This window comes from Lissotriton helveticus, chromosome 5_1 (assembly GCF_964261635.1).
Source record: "Lissotriton helveticus chromosome 5_1, aLisHel1.1, whole genome shotgun sequence".
NCBI classification, from domain to species: domain Eukaryota; kingdom Metazoa; phylum Chordata; class Amphibia; order Caudata; family Salamandridae; genus Lissotriton; species Lissotriton helveticus.
Window position 1 is genome coordinate 971,462,347 of NC_136065.1, and position 19,120 is coordinate 971,481,466.

At 44.0% G+C, this 19,120-nt stretch overlaps 1 protein-coding gene across 2 annotated transcripts in view; it reads right to left on the bottom strand.

Annotated features, from left to right (window-relative positions):
* The window catches only part of PPP2R2D (protein phosphatase 2 regulatory subunit Bdelta), a 275,842-nt gene that overhangs the window by 73,594 nt on the left and 183,128 nt on the right, over window positions 1-19,120 (bottom strand). For both annotated transcript variants that reach the window (XM_078643482.1, XM_078643483.1), the window contains 2 exons: window positions 9,515-9,692; window positions 4,018-4,182 (listed from right to left, as the gene is read on the bottom strand). In XM_078643482.1, coding sequence (XP_078499608.1) covers window positions 4,018-4,182; window positions 9,515-9,692 — 343 coding nt within the window. The remainder of the gene's footprint in view (window positions 1-4,017; window positions 4,183-9,514; window positions 9,693-19,120) is intronic.

Below are 19,120 nucleotides of genomic sequence, written 5' to 3' on the forward strand. Positions count from 1 at the left end.
TTTTTGCACAAAAGGATGTCTACTTATTTTTGTAGGAGCTTTTGATTTTGATGAAAAACTCTCCTTGGACGTACGGCCGGAGGAGGTGATTTGAATTTGAGGAGAAAGCCATTTTGGATTATGCCGATGACCCATCTGTCCTTTGTCAATTTTCTCCACTCGTCCAAGTATAGAGCAACGCTTCCTCCTACCGGAATGGACCACAGCTGTGGAGGAAGTTCTTTCTCATTACTTCTGAGGTTGTTTCGCCTTGAGGACTGCTGTCTATTTCCTCCTCTGCCTCGCCCAGGCCTGCGCTATTGAAACTGCGACCTCTGCTGAGACTGCCCCTGGTTTAGCGACGACCAGTTAGACGTTTGCCCACGTTGTTGAAATGACCTCTTGTCATAGGGGCGAAAACGACGAATGAACTCCTTCTCTAGGCCAACCGCCTTTATAGTATCAAGCTCCGTTTTCATTTTGGCCATCTCATCATCCGCATGAGATCCAAATAATGTCGACCCATTGAATGGCAGATTAACTATTTTCCTTTGGGCATCTGGCTTAAGGCCCGTGAGGCGCAGCCATGCCGACCTCCTGGAGCATATGCTGTGGGCATCCCATGCGCTGCAAGATCCGCAGAATCAGCCACCGCACTTATACTCTGGTTTGCAACCAAACCACCTACTCCCACAATCTCCAAGAAATCCTTCTGATCTTCCTTAGGTAGTTTCTCCGCAAATCTAGACAGAGTCCCATAAGAGACGGTCATAGCGACCCAGCAAAGCCGCAGCACTGGCCACTCATGACTGATCCCGCTATGTTACACATCCTCCGACCCAAGGAGTCCATGTTTTTACTGTCTTTGTCTGGCGGAGCAGATAAGAGATGTAGCTGAGTGGGCCTTCCTGGCAGCTGCCACTATTAGAGAATCAGGAGGTGGATCTGTACGCAGGAAAAGAGGATCCTGATCCGGCGCTTTATACTTTTTTGCAATTCTTGAAGGTGCGGAGCCCACCGTAGCTGGCGTCAAGAAGGTCTTCATTGCCGGTTCCAACAAACCAGGCACCAACGGAAGAAGAGGTCTAGCAGACGACTTATGATTAAGCGTTTCAAAGAGGACAGAAGACTTCACAGGAGGCACTGCCATCGTTATATTGAATTTGCTAGCCCCACGGCATAATACCTCATTGAAAGTTCCCAGATCATCCACTGGAGATATCCTGGAAGGTGGTGTTGATGAGATCGTGGGCGAATAGTCCCTATAAGACGATCTCGACGACAAGGAAGAGGCAGGAGATCTATGTCTGCTCCTAGGAGTAGGAGACTGATGAGCCCTACTTCGCTCCCTAGAGTGCGAACACCTCCGCACCGGAAATCTAGATCTTCTTGGGGAAACACCAGCCGGTGCCCTTGAAGCGGTCACATTAAGAGGCCTGTCATTAGGCCCTGGCAGCATCTTCCAATGGCGTATGCTTTCCAGCCATCTAGGAGACATGTTCACAGGAGGTGTTTTGCGCACCGGACAGCCCTCCGGGGTAACCTGCACAATCTGAATTCCCATTGAGGAAGAAGATACTGAAGAACTCCAAATAGACTGCGGAGATCTCGAAGGAGCCTCTCTGGGAACCAATTGCCTGTCCCTTGAAGTCGAATTCCTCGACGTAGAGCCAGAATGTGCCACAACAGGATTCTTTATGCGGAGAGGCTCTGATTACTGAAGACCTGTCCACAGATGTCCTCGACGTCCGGTCTTTCGACATAGACCTTGGAGGGTCAACCAAAGCCCTCGACGCCGACCCCGACAAAGACCTATGAGAGGTCCGAGAGGTGGATCCAGAGTGTCTCGACGCCGACCGAGAGGCAGGTAGCGAAGACCTCGACGTCGATTGATTCTTCGACGTTGACAGATCCCTGTCAAGCCTCGAGCCCGAGGCATGTCTCGACGCCGACCCATGTCTTGACGGCGACCGTGATCATCATCTTTTTTCAGGTCTCGACGTAGAAACTCTACCTCTCGACGTCTACCTCGCTTTCTCTCTCGGCGTCGATCTCACTCCTCTCGACGTCGATCTCACTCCTCCTCTCGACGTCGACCTCACTTTCTCTCTTGAAGTCGATCGTCTCACTCTCGACGTCATCCTCACAGCAATCGACACCAGCCACCTCGACAAGCTTCTCGACGGCAACCTCTGCCTCTGCTTCGACGTCGACTTGTGCCTTACCGGCGATAACCTCGACGTCGATGTACTTTTTTCCACTGGTCTCGACGACAAGCTCAATTTTTTCGACGTCGACTCTTCCTGATGTCGTTTCTTGCTTTTACCTTCAGGAGAAGCAGACCTTCGACGTTTTGACGAAGAGGGGGGTCTTCCACATGACATCTCACTTCTTGCCCCCTTTTCATGCTGCCTTTCCCTCTCCAGAAGTCCCAAAAGCCGAATCTTCTCTCTTTCCTTTAAAGTACTTCTGGAAAGCTTGAGGCAATGATAAAAATTTGCCACATCATGTGTGGAAGGTAGACAAACCACACAAACAGAATGGGGATCTGTTTTTCTCATCTTCTTCCCACAGGAAGGACATTTATAGAATATAGGTGGCATAACTGACCAAAAATTCTAGAAGAATTAGCCAGAAAAGGTAGAATATTACCACCAGTAACAAAAACTGTCAAATAAGACGGGAAAAAAACAAATTCTGACTGAAAAACAATAAAAATTCAGCAGCTCAAGTTCCAGGTTCCTCACAGAACAAGCCGGAAAAAAGAGCTGACCTAACTGTCACCTGTGGGGCATGATGGGAGCAGAGTTCCCCCTGGAGGCCTTAAAGGCAAAGTGTTCAGATTCTGAGGCCTTAAAGGCGATGTGCCAGTCTGATTTTCTGTACAGGGATGTTATTTCTTTATGCAGCCTACATAGGCTAATAACCTTTTATTAAAGTTTCTTTGATGAAAATAAAAGGTTTTTCTGTCTGTGGAATGCATTTTAGGCTCCTGCCTTTATTATTGCATTGTTTTCTATGGTTTATTTTCATTCTGCAGAAAATATGTAATTATGGCTTTATTAGCCTGAAAGTTATGGTTGGGCTGCATATTATTAGTGTATACATGTATGTGTGTATAATTTGTTTAGTACTATGTACTTTTATTATATATTTACACATATATATGTATTTTGGTTTATGTTCCGGGTTCCCGCTCATGGGCGGAGATTATTCAGTGCTTATGACTATTAATGAGTATCCCCTGGAAGAGAATATATGATCTACAAGAAAACATACTGAGAGCACAATTGTATCCATGCAGGATCCTACCCAGTAAATGCTAACTGCTCCATGACATCATTCAAAGGAATCTCAGGGGATGCCTGATGCCGGTGACATAGGATGACTAGAAGGTTTGGTACAAATACTTTCCCATTTTAGACCGTAGGGTTTTTTCTTCATTTCTCTCTTCTTACTGTTGAGTAAATTATAGCATGTTGGGATCTGACTGCAGATGTTGATATAGAGCTAGGGTTTTCGGATGCCTTAGTCAGACCTATTGAGGCAGCATGCAGAATGGAGTGTGGAAGAGGGGCTTGTTATGTGGAAACAAAAGTATGCTCTTACCATGTTGAGAAATGAACCCTACAACAAATATTTTGATCTACCAGTTTACAAGATTTGGAAACTATCTGCTCAGGATGCCTTTCCCAACATTGATGCTTCCAACCTAGTTATTGGACTATGCAATTACTGCTCCTAATATATATGTGTAAGATGTATTGCTTAGCTTGCTGTTGGTAAATATATTTTATACTGTGGAAAATAAGTGAATATTCTTCAAATAATAAATAATAGTTGCGGGGGAGGGGCAGTACACAATGATATTTTGAGCATGCCTTCATCACACAAGTTATCTTGTATAACACATCAGCTCCCATCACAAGGCAGCATATTCATTTTCAATTTAAGGCAACAAAAAGCAATAGACCAGTAATTATGTGAGTTGTTCTTAGGAGGAAAGTTACAAATCAGCACAGAAAGTCAGTTACTTACATTTTGAATGCCTATCACAGAGGGCTGAATCTCTCATGTCGCAGAGTCGTATTGTTCCTTTACTACTGCTATACACAAACACATTACACTGATTTGGATGGAACTCTGCAGCAGTGATTACTTCGGTTAATTCCTCCATATTAGCAGGCTTAATATCTACAATATCTGAGTAACACTTGTAAAGGCAAACAAACATGTGGCATGTCTTTGTTAACCGTTTAACACAATCAAAATAAAAACATGTTAAGAAAAGTACAAGATACCCACTATAACAACTCTGGTACTTCTTCACCCACTTCTATTAACAGATTTGAGCATCAATGGACAATTTTATTTTCCAAAGATGCCAGCTAGAAGTAAGGCTCAGCATTTTCTCTAAATAGGTTTCAATTACATAGGTTTCGGCCATGCATCTACATAGTACATTTATGCAACAATAGAGTAGAATCAATGGAGGGATGATTTTATGACTGAAGGAGCTGACTGAATAAAAAAAGTATTTCCATGAAGAACTCCTATGTACCATAACATCCCATTTAGTCCCACTGTTTGGTAGATATTGAAGCGTGGTAGATTCACAACAGAATCTCAGCACTAAACTGAGGCAAATATGTTCATCCATAAGGCTTGAGAAATCCAGTGAACAACAATGGATCTACTGTCTGAATGTTCACAGCTGGATGGTTAATCTCAACCTTAATTCATTGGGATTTACTCTGAAAGGCCACTTTAGGCTTCTTGGGCCCATTGGTATAAGATGGTGTGTGGGGGCAGGGAGGCAGCAGGATATAATGCCCTGAAATGAATGTAGAAGTGAAGTTCAATTTGTATCTGTTCTGGTTAAAAAAAAAAAGAAATCAGTATACTTTTTTTTTTTGCAAACAGCTACTTGATAAACTAAAAGTGTGGCTTTCAGCTATATAGGACCTGGCAGCCTCCTGAACATTCAAATATTTAGAGGACAATCTCTTATCAGATCATGGACTGTGAAAAAAATAGGATAAACATTTCTTCTTTCAAACGGAAACTTGGCACTTTTGGCAACTAGGGAATGAGGCAATGCAAGCATCAACTTATCATGTTCTATTGTGAAAACAAAACAAGACATGCAAGGATCTACTACTGGCAGTTTGCTAACCCTAAAAGAGGAAATCAACTTAAGGAAGAAGACCCTTAATTTCACTAGTTGAATGTTCGAAGTAAAGGATTAACATGGTATGCATGGTAAAACATACAAACTAACTTCAACAAGCCAAGCAAATGCAGTTTCTGTGGTGGTGATCATTAAATGGCCAACGCACATATTTTCCACAGAGAAAGAAATACATAAAAGACCAAAGAAAGTTTTTACATCAATCCAGCTGAAACAAAGAACAGGCCACTAAAGAAAGAAATCATCATGGAAAAGAGGGAGATTTTGACTTTCTTCATAGTAGCCCATTCCAAAAATACAGTTATTAGCATTATACTTTGTGGTTTATTCGGTGACTGCCAGCTTTCTGTAGGTCAAGATGTGAATTTACAGAACAGATAGGATCAGAGCTGGATATTGCAGCATTAAAGGTAGAGCCTAGTAGTTCAATAGCATGACCAACCACAGGAATTCAATACACTGGTATACTAAAAGACACTTCATAAACTGGTAGAACAGAAACTGGATAGTCCCAGAGCAGAAATAACCAGACAGGAAAGGGACGATTTTTCAACGTTGACATGGACGGCACAGTGGAATCTTATACTAATAAAGAAAACTTGTTCTTATGCCTTTGGTATGACTTGCAAGTATACTGCCTCTCCTTAAGAGAGTCTTAGCTATCACTGCTCAGAACTGGGACATCTATTCATAAACCTCTGCATAATACCCAGAATATCAAATATATGAAAGAGAAGATTCAATTCTGAAAAAAGCTGAATAGTGGCAAATGATCCACCAACAGGACCCCATTAAGGCTCGTAATCACTCCAAATTAAGATTTCTGGTCCAGCCTGTTGTAAATCTACTACTCCAACATTGAACATATTCTGAAAAGAATTAGATAAAAAACAATTCAGATTGACACAATCCGTCAGTCTGCAATTTGTTGTAGAACCTTTGTTAACATATCCTCCACAGCTTTTTCCGCATCCCTTTGCCCAATCGAAGAGATCAAGCAAGAATCACCGCTCCCAGGGTCACCTCTTGACCACTGACCTATGAGCACTATCAAACTTGCTATTTCCTCAACTGCACCGGTTATTAACTTTATCTCTTTTTCACCAACGTGAATATACCCAACATCTGGCAACACCACAGTAACTCTTTTTCAAAAGCCAAAATCGAATACATCAACCTACACCAACTATAGACCTACTGAACTTTGTCTGCTCTCCTCAAAAGTGACAGTTTGTTATCAAGGTTCAGCTCTCAGCCTATTTAGAACAGTGCTTACTTTAACAAACTGAAGATTGCTATTTTCCCACCCATATGACCCCATCAGTATTGGTGACAGCATAACACTGCAAGAGCTCTCCTGGGTCTATACACACCATCTGGCAGTTTCCCACCACGGTCCTGTATCTTGCTGCTGTATTTCAGATAAGTCACAGGAAGCTAAATTAAATGTAATAAAATGCATCCACCTGAGTCACTCTTTTAGTCATGCCAGTCATTCTGAGTAAAAGACACAGGTTTTATCTTTCCGGCATTATTTATTTCTCCTATTGGTTGTTATGAGCTAATTTGTCACATGAAACTGTGCCCATTGCCTGCATACTGTCACCACTGCGCTTTGTAATCACCGGGGCACTAAAAAACCCTAATATGTTATTTGCAGTTCTTCATTAATTCTTGCAGCGCAACATTTTTAATCATTTCCATTGCCATTTGTGAAATGCCCAGTCCACCTGCCTGGCCTATTGTTTAATACAATCTTGGATATTAACTTACTTTCAAAAGCTAAACTCCACAAAGAAAGAGTTCCTTCAGTTTGCAAATATCTGCAATCAACTTCAAATTCGAACCTGGCAATACAACTAAACACACCAGGCTTCAGCCCTCAGGTAACAAATCATGCAAAATCTCTGGGATTCATTCTTGATACATACTTCCCATTTTAGCAACAACTCGCCAGGAAGATCAAAACATCTTTGTTTCAGCTTTCCCTATTGAAGAAGGGGAAGTGGTCTCTCCTGAATGATAAATTTAGAACTACCATACAAGGCTTAGTCTTCTCCAATCTTACAGAGGCTAAACTGTGCACAGTGGTTTTCCAGATACTACCCAAGCACCACAAAAAGATATCCTAGGTGTTGTGGCATAAGTCAGTAAGTGCTAGAAGTAACTGGACATCAGCTCACGATACAAGGCCTACACCAGCTCATCCTTCCAGCTTACGTCATCTTCCAAGAGCAGCTGCAAAAATCCATCAAACTGCAGGTTACCTGGCAAACAAATTAGTCACGTCGGGGATACAACACAGGGCCAGGAGCCTGGATATCGCCAGAATGGACATGGACACAAAGCATTGCAAGAATGATAAAACACAAAGGCAAGACTTTTCCATCTATGTTCCAGCCACTGGCACAACATCCCCATCGACATCAGCTAAACAGGGACTCTCTTACAATTCAAAAAGATTTTGAAGATTCATCTCTTCAAGGTGCACTACCCCAATCCAGCAGTCTACCCTTAACTGACCCATAGTGATTGTATCTTTCCGAGGCTATGCCTCCTATTCAGTGCTCTACTGCTCTCGAGATAACTTTGCTATATATACACAAACACATACACACGCACGCCAACCCTAATGTATCAAACAGCTTTACAGATATCACAATCATGCTAAAACTATTAGATATGGTTTAATGCAGTTTCATGCGTCTCATTTTCCCTCCGTTATACTTTTATAATTATTTTCATATTAATTTCAATAAAGCCTGTGCTCATATTACATTTATTTACCAAAGTTCAATTTGCCAATTACACTATTAAAGATTTCATGTCTAGTTATTTAATTTCCATATGAAATAATTATTGTGGAAGTTATTACACAAGTTAATCAATGAGATTTCATTTAAGGTTAATGATCATTAATGATAATCCGTCACATTTGGGATTTCATTAGTGTGTTTTTTTTAGAGCTAATACTAGTTGGTGGTTTCACGGTCATTCCAAGTTAGTCGTTCTTCCCTCGTTTTAGATTATTTCTTAACTGTGCAGGGCAAGCTGTCAGTATCCTTATAATTTAATCCATTATTTTGTTCATAATAACAAATGCTATTCACACACTACAATCGAGAAATAAGGACAGGTTTGTCTGGACTCAATGACATTTCAAGTAGGCAAGTCTTCAGCAGCCATTGCCATTAACATACAGATAATTTCGTTTTTATTTTATTAATTTATTTAATAACCATTTCTAATATATTCTTGATTCCAATATCATGTTCTTTTACAAACTCTTTCTGATTCCTTGAAGCATAATGCATCAAATACTTTAGCCATTCTCAGGCCTATGTGCAGGCAGGATGGCCCATTGAGTTGAACACTCACCACTCGCTACTCAATGACCGCAAACAAGGATACAAGCTCCAATCCCAGTAAGACTGAGCTACCCGTCCATCTGCCCAAAGGTTAAGAACTTTTGAACTGGGTAACAGTAACACCTCGTAGTGCTTACAACATATATTCTGGGAAAATGATCTATAGCTCTTCCAACTTGTATAATACATTTGTGTTTTTGCCTAATCTACAAGCCCAACAACGGTGGCATGATCACTCCTCTGCTTTAATTTTGAATTCATTTCTATTCAAGGTCTCTCTCAGATTTTCATACAAAAACAGGATTCCCTACGAACAGTCAACACAGGATATGGGCTGGACCCGAAAAATATTTTCGAACATTCTTTTTGGGTAAAGATCTTGCTTTCTGCAAAATTTGGTGTAATTCTGTTCAGACGTTTTGGCTGTTTTCCTATAGAAATTGCATGGGGAAAAATACTTTTGCCCCCCGCCTTTCCCAACACCCAGCTTGACATATCACCCCAAAACTTTGCCGAAAGGAGCAGAGGTCGATGAACTATTTTAGTGGAAAGTTTAATGAAGGTCGATGAACTATTTTAGTGGAAAGTTTAGTGAAGATTCATCAAACAGCACCAAAGTTATTAAACCAGAAAAATCCACTTTCTATGGAAACCAGGCCCCAACAATAACTACATAGTGGCAACTACCAATGAGATAGATATATATCTATCTCACACACATATGCAGAAGAAACAAAGTTCCAATCGCGCTCTCAGATCTCTGCAAAAACCACCAATATATGTGTGTATGTAATATATATATATATATATATATATATATATATATATATATATATATATAGATATATATAGAGAGAGAGAGAGAGAGAAAGTGCGAGGGAGAGGTTGACACTCAACTAGGTTTAAAACAATTATGACCAAATAAATGATATCTCGTCAGCAGACATGTAAAAGGATAAGACATGTAAAAGGATACTAAAGCTTCTATCAGTGATTTCTAAATGCCATAAATTAATTCGGAGGTCATCCGCAGAGAGGTATGTTTCATGATCACTATTTACTGAAATGGAGTTTATGTGATAAGTATGAGCATTTGCAAATATTCTTCGAGGACTTGCTTCCACCATTAGATCCATGGGCTTCAAAATTGGCACCTAGGAGTAAAAACAAGAAATACCTAGTTAATCTTGGTCAAGAATACATTTTACATTTGGCAACAAGAAAATTGATTTCAAACAAAAGAGCAGAAACATATCTACTTTCAGTACACATGCACACAATACAAATAATTATGCTTTGCATTATCCTCACAGCTCTTTGCTATCTACGTTAACCCTACTTTACAAAATCCAGGTCTATTACGAGACTGGATACCATATGCATGTAGAAAACGTACAGCTCCATCGTAAGCTTGAAAACTACTCCGGCAGCTTACCTTACGTGTCACATTGTCTACCGAAAATCCACTGTAGGATGCACATGAAGTGGTTATGCCTCAGTTGAAAGATAAGTGAAATCCTGCTCATGGCAAAGGTACACCTTGAGCCACTTACTTGCCTTTCTCCTGACCGGAGGTCCTTGGTTCGCCTAGTTAGGATGTTTAACTGCAAGCTTTCACTTGCATCACAAATAGTTCTTGTAGTCAAACATGTTTCCCAACATTTAAATCTGCTAAAAAGTATTCTTTCACTCTTATATAATAGCTCAGTATAAAGACATAATCCTAGCAATTGTGATCTACTGCCTTGGATGGTGCAATAGCCCTGACACAGGTCACCCAATAGTAAACCTGCCTGAGAAACTCCCCCCTCAAAGAATCTATGGCTTGAAACAAACGCTCTCAGATTCAGAAAGTCGCTTACACAATTTACTTTGGCACATGAGCTGTGAGATTATCTCTGGGTGCTATCAAACTGTCTTCTCCTATTATCATGGCACACCGGTTTGAACAGTAAAACCAGCTTCTACCTACCTACTGGTAGTGCATTCCAAAAAAATATTATGCCTTTCTAAACAATACGAAGGTGCAGCAAAGTGTCCGGTTTCATTTTGTGTGGTGATTCACATTAGAGTGAACATATTTACACAACATACAGTAATCTTTTTTAAAACCTCAACAATTTATACTCCAAAAACTCAGAATCACCACTGCATTTGGTATAACGGAGTTCATCTCTTTGGGCAAATGATAACAAGCAAGGAAATAAACTGTACATTTTGGTACTTAGACAAGAAACAACTAAAAATTAATTTGCAATGAAAAGCCAACTTGATGTTCGTCCATCGGTGTCAATGAGGCCTTGACATTTCATTGACTAATTAACCATACTGTGCGCCTGAAGATGACCGAGTAGTCCGATTGGAGAATGGAACGTCCTGTCACACGTCGGGCATACACTGTCTGGCGGTGCAGGCAGCTCTGGACTTGCGCAGTTCATGCATTCTTTGGGCTTCAGCAGTACGCCTCGCCATGGAGATTTGGCAGCCTTTGCGAACAAGGCTGTGCCATGCTGGACAGTACAGTGTGAGGGTTTCCCAGGTGGAGGTGTTTAGGGACTTCAGGGAGGCCTTAATTGTGTCCTTTACCAGCTTCTTTTGCATTTCATGGGAGAACTTTCCCTGAGTGAGTTATCCATAGAAGACCAGTTTGGGGATGTGCACATTTGAAATTCTGACATGCCCAGTCCATCTGGGCTTTCATCAGCAGAGTATGAACTGATGGCAGACTAGCTCTGGAAAAAAACTGAATTGGGAACTTTGTCCTGCCATCTGATTCTCAGAAGCTTGGGAAGACAGGACACGTATAAGTGATTAAGCAGTCGTGCATGAATCCGGTAGACAGTCCACATCTCGCAGGGGTACAGCAGAGTTAGAATGATCACTGCTCGGAAGACCTTTGGCTTCGTTGGTAGTCGGATCACTCAACGCTTCCAAAACGTTGGACCTCAATCTGCTGAAAGCAGAGCTAGCTTTCGCAACTCTGTAGTTAAATTCGCCATCGACTAGCACAGTTCGGAAAAAGGAACTGCCCAGGTACATGAAGTGGTCCATTGTCTGCAGCCTCTGCCCATTTACAGTGATGGCTGGTTCTATGTATGGAGAGTAGTGAGGTAGCTGGTCACATGACCTCAGTCTTCTTGATTGAGATTAAGCACCCCTGTGCTTACGCAATGCTTAGTATATCATGTAAAAGTGCTGTCCCCTGCATTGACAAATCCACAATAGTGTGATGCCTAGTGCCCGCTGACAAACTTCTCACTCAGTTAAGTATTTGCATTTAGTAATATAGTAGGTGATGGGTATTTCAGGGGGTATTGGGAGTCAAACAAGAAGGACACAATTTGTCAACAAAAGTATTTTAAGAAGATGGGGGCAAACTACTAATTCATCCTTTCAACATCAGATGCCATTTGCTGAAGTAGCCTTTTCAGCAAAGATCTTTTATTAGTGAAATAACCATGAAACTAATTTGAGAGAATACTGCCTGGAATCTTTAGAAATCCTCTCACATTAGCTGCCCCCCCACCCCCAATTCTGCTTGCACACAAATTATAACAAAAGGAGGGCACACTTTCCTATTCATGTCCAAATACAAAGTGGTCTCATCAAGTTTAGTTTTCCCTTCTTTTTATGTAAATATTTATTAAGACAAATCAATACTGACAATACCTCGAATGAAACCTGTAAATGAAAGAAGTAGAGCTAAAGTGATAGCTATAGAATAAATATCCTATGAATGTCCGCTGTCTGACAGCTGTTAGGCCACACTACTATTCATAAAATTGTCTTGAACAAGGTAAAAGTGACGTTTCCTAATAAACATGACAACTAAGGAAGGAAAAAATCTTTGGTGGGAGCACTTTTAACCCTTAATGAGTGATAATTGACAAAACCAGCAAGTATTGCCTTTCAAAGGAATTAGCCAACAATGTGGCTATGCCTATGCTAGTTAGACATGCTGAACAGCATCGCCATAAAGAGAAAGAAAAGCTTTTTTGTCAATGGAGAACAGTAACAATTGCTCTAGACTGTCTCCCATCATACAAAAAGTACTGCATTGTTGGAACCTTCTACCCTGAACAGGCAGGTAAATTATGAAATTCCCTTCAAGCAAAGTAGAGAACAAATGAAGATACTCTGGAAATCAAGGCACCAGCCAATCTAGTTATATAAACCAGCAGCTTCCGCTCACCTGTATAGGCTGTGAATGGTACCTGCACATCCAGACCAGCATGGATTTTTCACTCAAATGCTCTAATATTGCCCACAGAGCAGTGTCATGGCACTATAACAGATTTCTAGATTGCAGTGGCAACTGTCGCTGTGCCTGACAACTGGTCTACTGCATCTGTGTGCTAAACACTTACTGGGCTACCCGAGGAGCTGAAGAGTATAATCAGAGGATCATAACCCGAAGGGAGGAGAGTTGTTAGGGGTGTGTGGCAGTGCGTAAAGGTGTTTCTTAAAGTACTCTCTCAAAGACTTTATCCAACAGGTTATGCAAATTGCAATGATGAGAACCAAAACAATTTTCTCACATAAGTAGGATATGATCAACAGATGCCAACCCCGTCCCATACCTGCTCCAAAATCTGGAGCCATCTCTCTCCCAAGTATTGTCAGCAAGATCCCAAGTACAACCATTTTTCAGTCACCTTTATTTCACTTCATGTGAGAAAGAATAGTTTCTTACGTGTCGGTGTAGTTTTGCAGCTTGAAGATCTTTCTGGATTCACTATGCTGTGCATTATTCCGCGGTCTAGTGGTTGGGGTCGGAATCGTAGTCTTTTCTTTCCTTTTTTTTTTCATCGCCCAGGTGTGCGTCAACGTCCCACCTTTTGGTGTACTTCCTGTGACGTTGGCAAGCTTCCTGCGGAAGCTCCCACCTTTGGGCGCCATCTTCGGATTCCTTTTTTCTTGTTTTGTGTTCTGTTTGCGAATCCTTTGGCAATGTTCAGTATTTCTTTTCCAGTAAGAGATTTATCTTTCAAGGTGTCTGTTTCTGTATCGTCCTTGTATTACCACCTGCTTCTCCAGCCTCATCTTTTTGGCGGAGGTGGGTGGGTTCGCTAGTGAATCGTTTTGCAGCGTGAATCTTTCTGGATTCACTATGCTGTGCATAGACTTTGTAGCGGTTTGTTATGTTTGTGGCGGCTGGGTGGAAGATGAGCGTTGGTTGTTGAATATATGTTGAAGCACTTTCTGTCCTACCTGTGCTTCCTTGTTCATTTGTATATCCACACAGTAGTGCTTAGTGAACGGGTGCATTGAAACACATGTTGCCGCCAGGCATATGTCTTGAATGGGTGTGTTAGCCAGGAAGGCTATCGTTGCCCTTTTTTTCCTGGCAGAGTGGGCCCGTGGCCCCTCTGCTAGTTCTTGTTCTGCCGGTTTGTGGCAAAATTGTATAGTTTGTGCGATGGTTCCCTTGGTTGCTGGCCTACCTATGAAACTGCTTGCAAAGGACACAAAGAATTGTTTGGTCTTCCTGTGTTCCTTGGTTCTTTCTATGTAGTGCATTACTGCCCTTCTAGCGCCCCGAGTGTGCAGTGCCCTCTCTGCACTCGTGGTTGGTTTCTGAAAGAAGCTTGGTATTTGTACTGTCTGGTTGATGTGGAACCTTGACACCACCTTTGGCATAAAGTGTGGGTCAGTTCTCATTACCACCCTATCATTGTGTATTTGGATGTAGGGTTCTTGTAGCGTTAGCGCCTGTAGTTCGCTCACCCTGCGAGGTGATTGCCACCAAGAAGGCTGTTTTCATTGTTAGCATTTGTAGGGTGGCCTTATGAATGGGTTCAAAGGGCGCTTTCATGAGCTCTGTTAGGACTAAATTGAGGTTCCATTCCGGTGGAATCCTCTTTGGTGGTGGAATCCTCTTTGCCCCTTCCAGGAATCTTTTTACTATCTGTGAAGTAAAGAAGCTCTTCCTGGTTTCTCCTCTTGTGTATGCTACTATCGCAGCTAGGTGTACTCTTAGCGAGGATGAACTTAGTTTTGCCTTCAGTCGGTGCGTGAGATATCTTAGCACCGTTGATTCCCTTGTCATCTTCTTGTGCAGCTCTTTCTTGCTGCACCATTGTGTAAACCTTTTCCATTTTGCCACATAGCACCTTCGTGTGCTAGGTCTCCTTGCCTCTCGTAGTACCCGCAGGGTGCTTTCAGGTAACTTCAGGTGTGCAAACTCTATGTCTTCAGGAGCCATGCTGCTAGGCTGAGGCTCTCTGGCTCTGGGTGTAGTACTTCTCCTTTTGGATGGAGAGTAAGTCTTTCCTTTTCCCGAACTTGTGGGGTGCACCCTGTGCCATTTCCATTATCTGTGAGTACCAGGTCTGCCTGGCCCACTACGGTGCCACCAGGATCAGAGTCATGTTGCTGGTTCTGCACTTGCTGAGTACTCTGTGTATCAGAGGTATCGGGGGGGAAAAGCATAAGCAAATGTTTTCGACCAGCTTATCCATAGGGCATTCCCCAGGGACCCTTCTCCTGGCTGCCTGGATGCGAAGTTTTGGCATTTTGCATTCTTGCGTGTTGCAAATAGGTCTATTGCCGGTGTTCCCCACCTTCTGAATAGCCTTTGCGTTTCCTGTGTATTGAGCTCCCACTTGCGGATGTCTGTCTGCTGAGCCAGTCTGCTTCCATATTGTCCTTCCCTGGTAGGTGTATGGCTAGCAGATCTATTTTTAGTGGGATTGCCCTTCTCCATATCTCCTGTGCTAGGTTCGATAGCGGGGATGATTGTGTTCCTCCCTGTTTGTTGCTGTAGAACATCGTTGTTGTGTCTGGATCAACACTCTCTGGTTGTACAGTTTTGTCTGGAAGGCCTTCAGGGCGAGGAACACTGTCTTTAGTTCCAGGTAGTTGATGTGTTTGACCGCATCCGCTGGAGTCCACAGACCCCTCACCTTGAGCTTGCTCATGTGAGCTCCCCATCCCTTCTGGGATGCGACTGTGGTGATGGTCACCGTTGGGGTCGGTGGTGTCAAAGGCTTCCCTTCTGTTATGTTCTCCTTGTTCCACCAAGACACCTCCTCCTGCACTGTGTGCGTTACAACCACTAGATCTTCCCAACTTCCTGTAGCTTGTGACCATTTTTCTTGCAGCCATTCCTGGAATGGTCTCATGTGGAGCCTTACATTTGGGACCACATGTATGCAGGAGGCCATCATGCCCATGATCTTGCTCGCTGTCCTCACCGTCAGAGCTCACCCCTTCTGGTAGAGGCGCGTCTCCTTCAGCAGGGCCATTGTTCTCTTGTTGCTGGGGAACACCCTGCTCAATATGGTGTTGAACTCTGCCCCTAGGAAGATTTTTACTTGCTCTGGTTCCATTGAGGATTTCCCCCAGTGAATGGAGAACCCCAGGTCCACCAGTGAACTTGTCACGCGCTGTGCGTTTTCTTTGCATGTCCTGTGTACGCTTGCCTTTATTAGCCAGTCGTCCAGGTAAGGGATTTTAGTCCGAATGCTAGGGTTGTGAACTGGTAGTGATCTTTGTTGATGGTAAATCTCAATAGATGCCTGTGCTGCCTGTTGATTGGGATGTGCAGGTAGGCATCTTTGAGGTCTATGGTGGCCATGAAGTCTCCATCTCTTATCTGAGGAATGACCTCTTGTAGGGACGTCATCTTGAACTTTTGTGTCTTTATGTACTTGTTTAGGAACCTTACGTCCAGGATGGGTCTCAGAGTTTCGTCCACCTTTGGTACCAGGAGGTAGGTAGAGTACACTCCCTTGTTCCTTTCTCTGTATGGTACTGGTTTGATGGCCTCCTTTTAGAAGCGTTCCTTCGCTTCCTTTTGAAGTAGCTCTAGCTCCTTTCCTGACAGCGCCCTTCGTTTTGGTTTCCTGTTTGGCGGTGTCTTTTCCAGTTCTATGCAGTATCCAAACTGTATGATGTTGAGTATCCATTTGTCTGTGGTTATCTTCTTCCACTCCCGGAAGAAATGACTTAGCCTGCCTCCTACTGGTGTTACATGTTTGTTGATGTTCTGGCCGTGTAACCATGTGTTGGTCTTGTTGTTCTCCACCCGTGAAGGAGTTTTGTGGGTGGGCACGTATTCCGTGACTGAGTCACTTAGAGGTGGGTTGTTGGCCCCCTCTTATTTTGTCCACGTCCGTTCGCCTTCCAGCGAAAGGACTGGCCCCTTTGCTGGTAGTGCCAGTTTTATTTTTATGTCCTTGTTGTCTTTGGCTCTCTCCCTGGTGGGACTGCTGGCAGGTCTGGTGTGACATTCCTGGCTGGTTTCCCCCTCTTCCGTTCGGTCTCCGCGACGGAGTACCCCTTTTCGTCCCCCTGAATTGTAAGGCCCCCATGGACGTTGCAGTTTCATTTTCTTTTTTGAGCTGAGTGAGTTTTTCCATCCACCGGCGCCCCAAACAATGTCTCCCCATTGAACGGGATGTTCAGAATGTGCTGCAACTCTGGTTTGTACCCGGACATCCTGAGCAGAGCCTGCCTTATCTCCGTGATTCCCAACATCATCAGCCTGCTGGACGGGTCAGCTCCGTCCAGGGCTGTTTTGAGACAAGGATTTGCCACATTTTTCCCCTCATCCACAAGGTGTGAAGCTCTTTGTTGGTACTCGTTCTTGGAGGTGCTTGAGCAGCTGTCCGATCTCGTCCAGAATTTGGTACTGGTGCCTGTTCAGCAGTGCGTTAAAGTTTGCCATGCACCAGTGCATGGCTTGTTGGCATATTTGCTCTCTTACTGGCGGTCGCCGCAATAATGGAGTTCGCCGTAACTGATCCTCGGATGTAGGGAGGGTCCTTAGAGGAGTGTTTAGACTTCTTCTCCATCCTCGGCGTCACTGACCTGCATGTTGCCGGTTCTTTGAACGCCTCTTTCCCCTGGGCCATGACACTCTCCAGCAAGGGGAGGTACTGGCTCCTAGTTTGTGTGGGGAGCAGGGTCTCCAAGAGGAAGTCTGCTTTCGGTTTCTCTTCAGCTTGACTCCAAAAGTTGTTGCCATGTTCTTGATGGACATATTGTAGGCCCCAATGTAATCTGGCGGCGAAGGCTTCGAAGGGTACGTGTCCACGGCCTCTTCTGGGCTTTCGGTGTAGAGGTCCTGCCACTCCAGGTCCTGTGTCCCCGAGGCTATTGAGCCGAGGACCGTCCGCTGATCGTCATCGTCCTCCTCCTCAAAGTAGAAGGCTTCTTCCTCTGGATTTTCCAGAATCTCTGGGCCCTTCGGCGTCAAAGTCCTCCTCCTCATCTATTTCGACGACCAGTGTCTTTGGTTTCGACAGAATTGAGAATTTCTTCATTTTCTCGTCAAACTCCTTTTTCCTTTGCAGGATGTTATCCATCTCGGCCCAGAGACGACTTTCCTTTCTCTCCATTTCGGAGGCCTACTCGGCGTCGAATAGTTCAGCTGTTCTCGTCGACGTATACGTCAAAACAGGCTTTGGGTCCTTTGTCGACGTTAAAGCGACCTTCGGGTCCTTCTCTCTCGAAGCCGAAAGTTCCTTTTCGGGGACGTGCTTGGACGACCTTGGCTTTTCGCCGGTCTTTGCTGCCTGGGAGTCCTTTTCGAAGGATCCGCTGGGCTGTTTGTCCTTGGATGCAGCTGCGGCCATCGAAATTTTCGGCGCCGGTGCTCCCTTCGAGGACTTAAGACTCTGATTTTCGAGAGTCTGGCTCAGACTTTCGAAGCTCTGTCGGGGCTTTAGGGGCCGTCGAGTCGCCTACCTCTTTAGAAGTCTTCTTATCGGTCTCTACGACCGTGAAGTCGTCGTCTTCTTCGGCGACGTGGTCTTCCTCGTCGGTCGAGAGCCCCAGGTCTCGAAGGGATGGCGGTTGGCCCTTGCCCTGCATGTTGTAGTTGGCCCCTCTCTATCGCTCTCTAACCCGAGGGTCTTTGGTGTGAAGGCGGAGCAGGCGTTGCAGTCCTTGCTCTCGTGGTCGACCGGTAGGCAGAGGTTACAAACTGGGTGCTGGTCCTTCTGCGCGTATTTGTGGTGGCAGTTACGGCAGAATTTAACCCCTTGCATGCGTCGGACAGCCGGCAGTCGTCCGACATCACGGTGGGCGTGTGCCACGCCCACACCATAAAACACCCGCACCGCGGCGAAATTTTCGCCGCGGTCAAGGGGTTAAAGGGTGTCTTGTCTATTTCTTGCGTTTAGGGAGCCCCATGTGTGCGCATTCTCCGTTGGACGTCGAAGTTCTCCTTCTTCGTCGTCGTCCCGCTCGCTGGTGTAGTTTCTCGTCATCGTCTCCATCCTTTTCGTGCAAAAATTTACTTTTTGGCATCTTCTTTTCTCCAAAAACTCCTTTCGGGAACGATCCAGACCCAACAGCGGAAAAAAGAATCTGAAGATGGCACCCAAAGGTGGGAGCTTCCGCAGGAAGCGTGCCGACGTCACAGGAAGTACACCAAAAGGTGGGACGGCGACCAAAAAAATAATAAAAATAAATAAATAAATAAAAGACTACGATTCCGGACCCAACCACTAGAGCGCGGAATAATGCACAACATAGTGAATCCAGAAAGATTTACGTTGCAAGGTCCGAATCAGTTGAAGAGCCAGGTCTTGAGGTCCTTCCTGAAGGTGTGCAGGGTTAGAGAGCGTCTGAT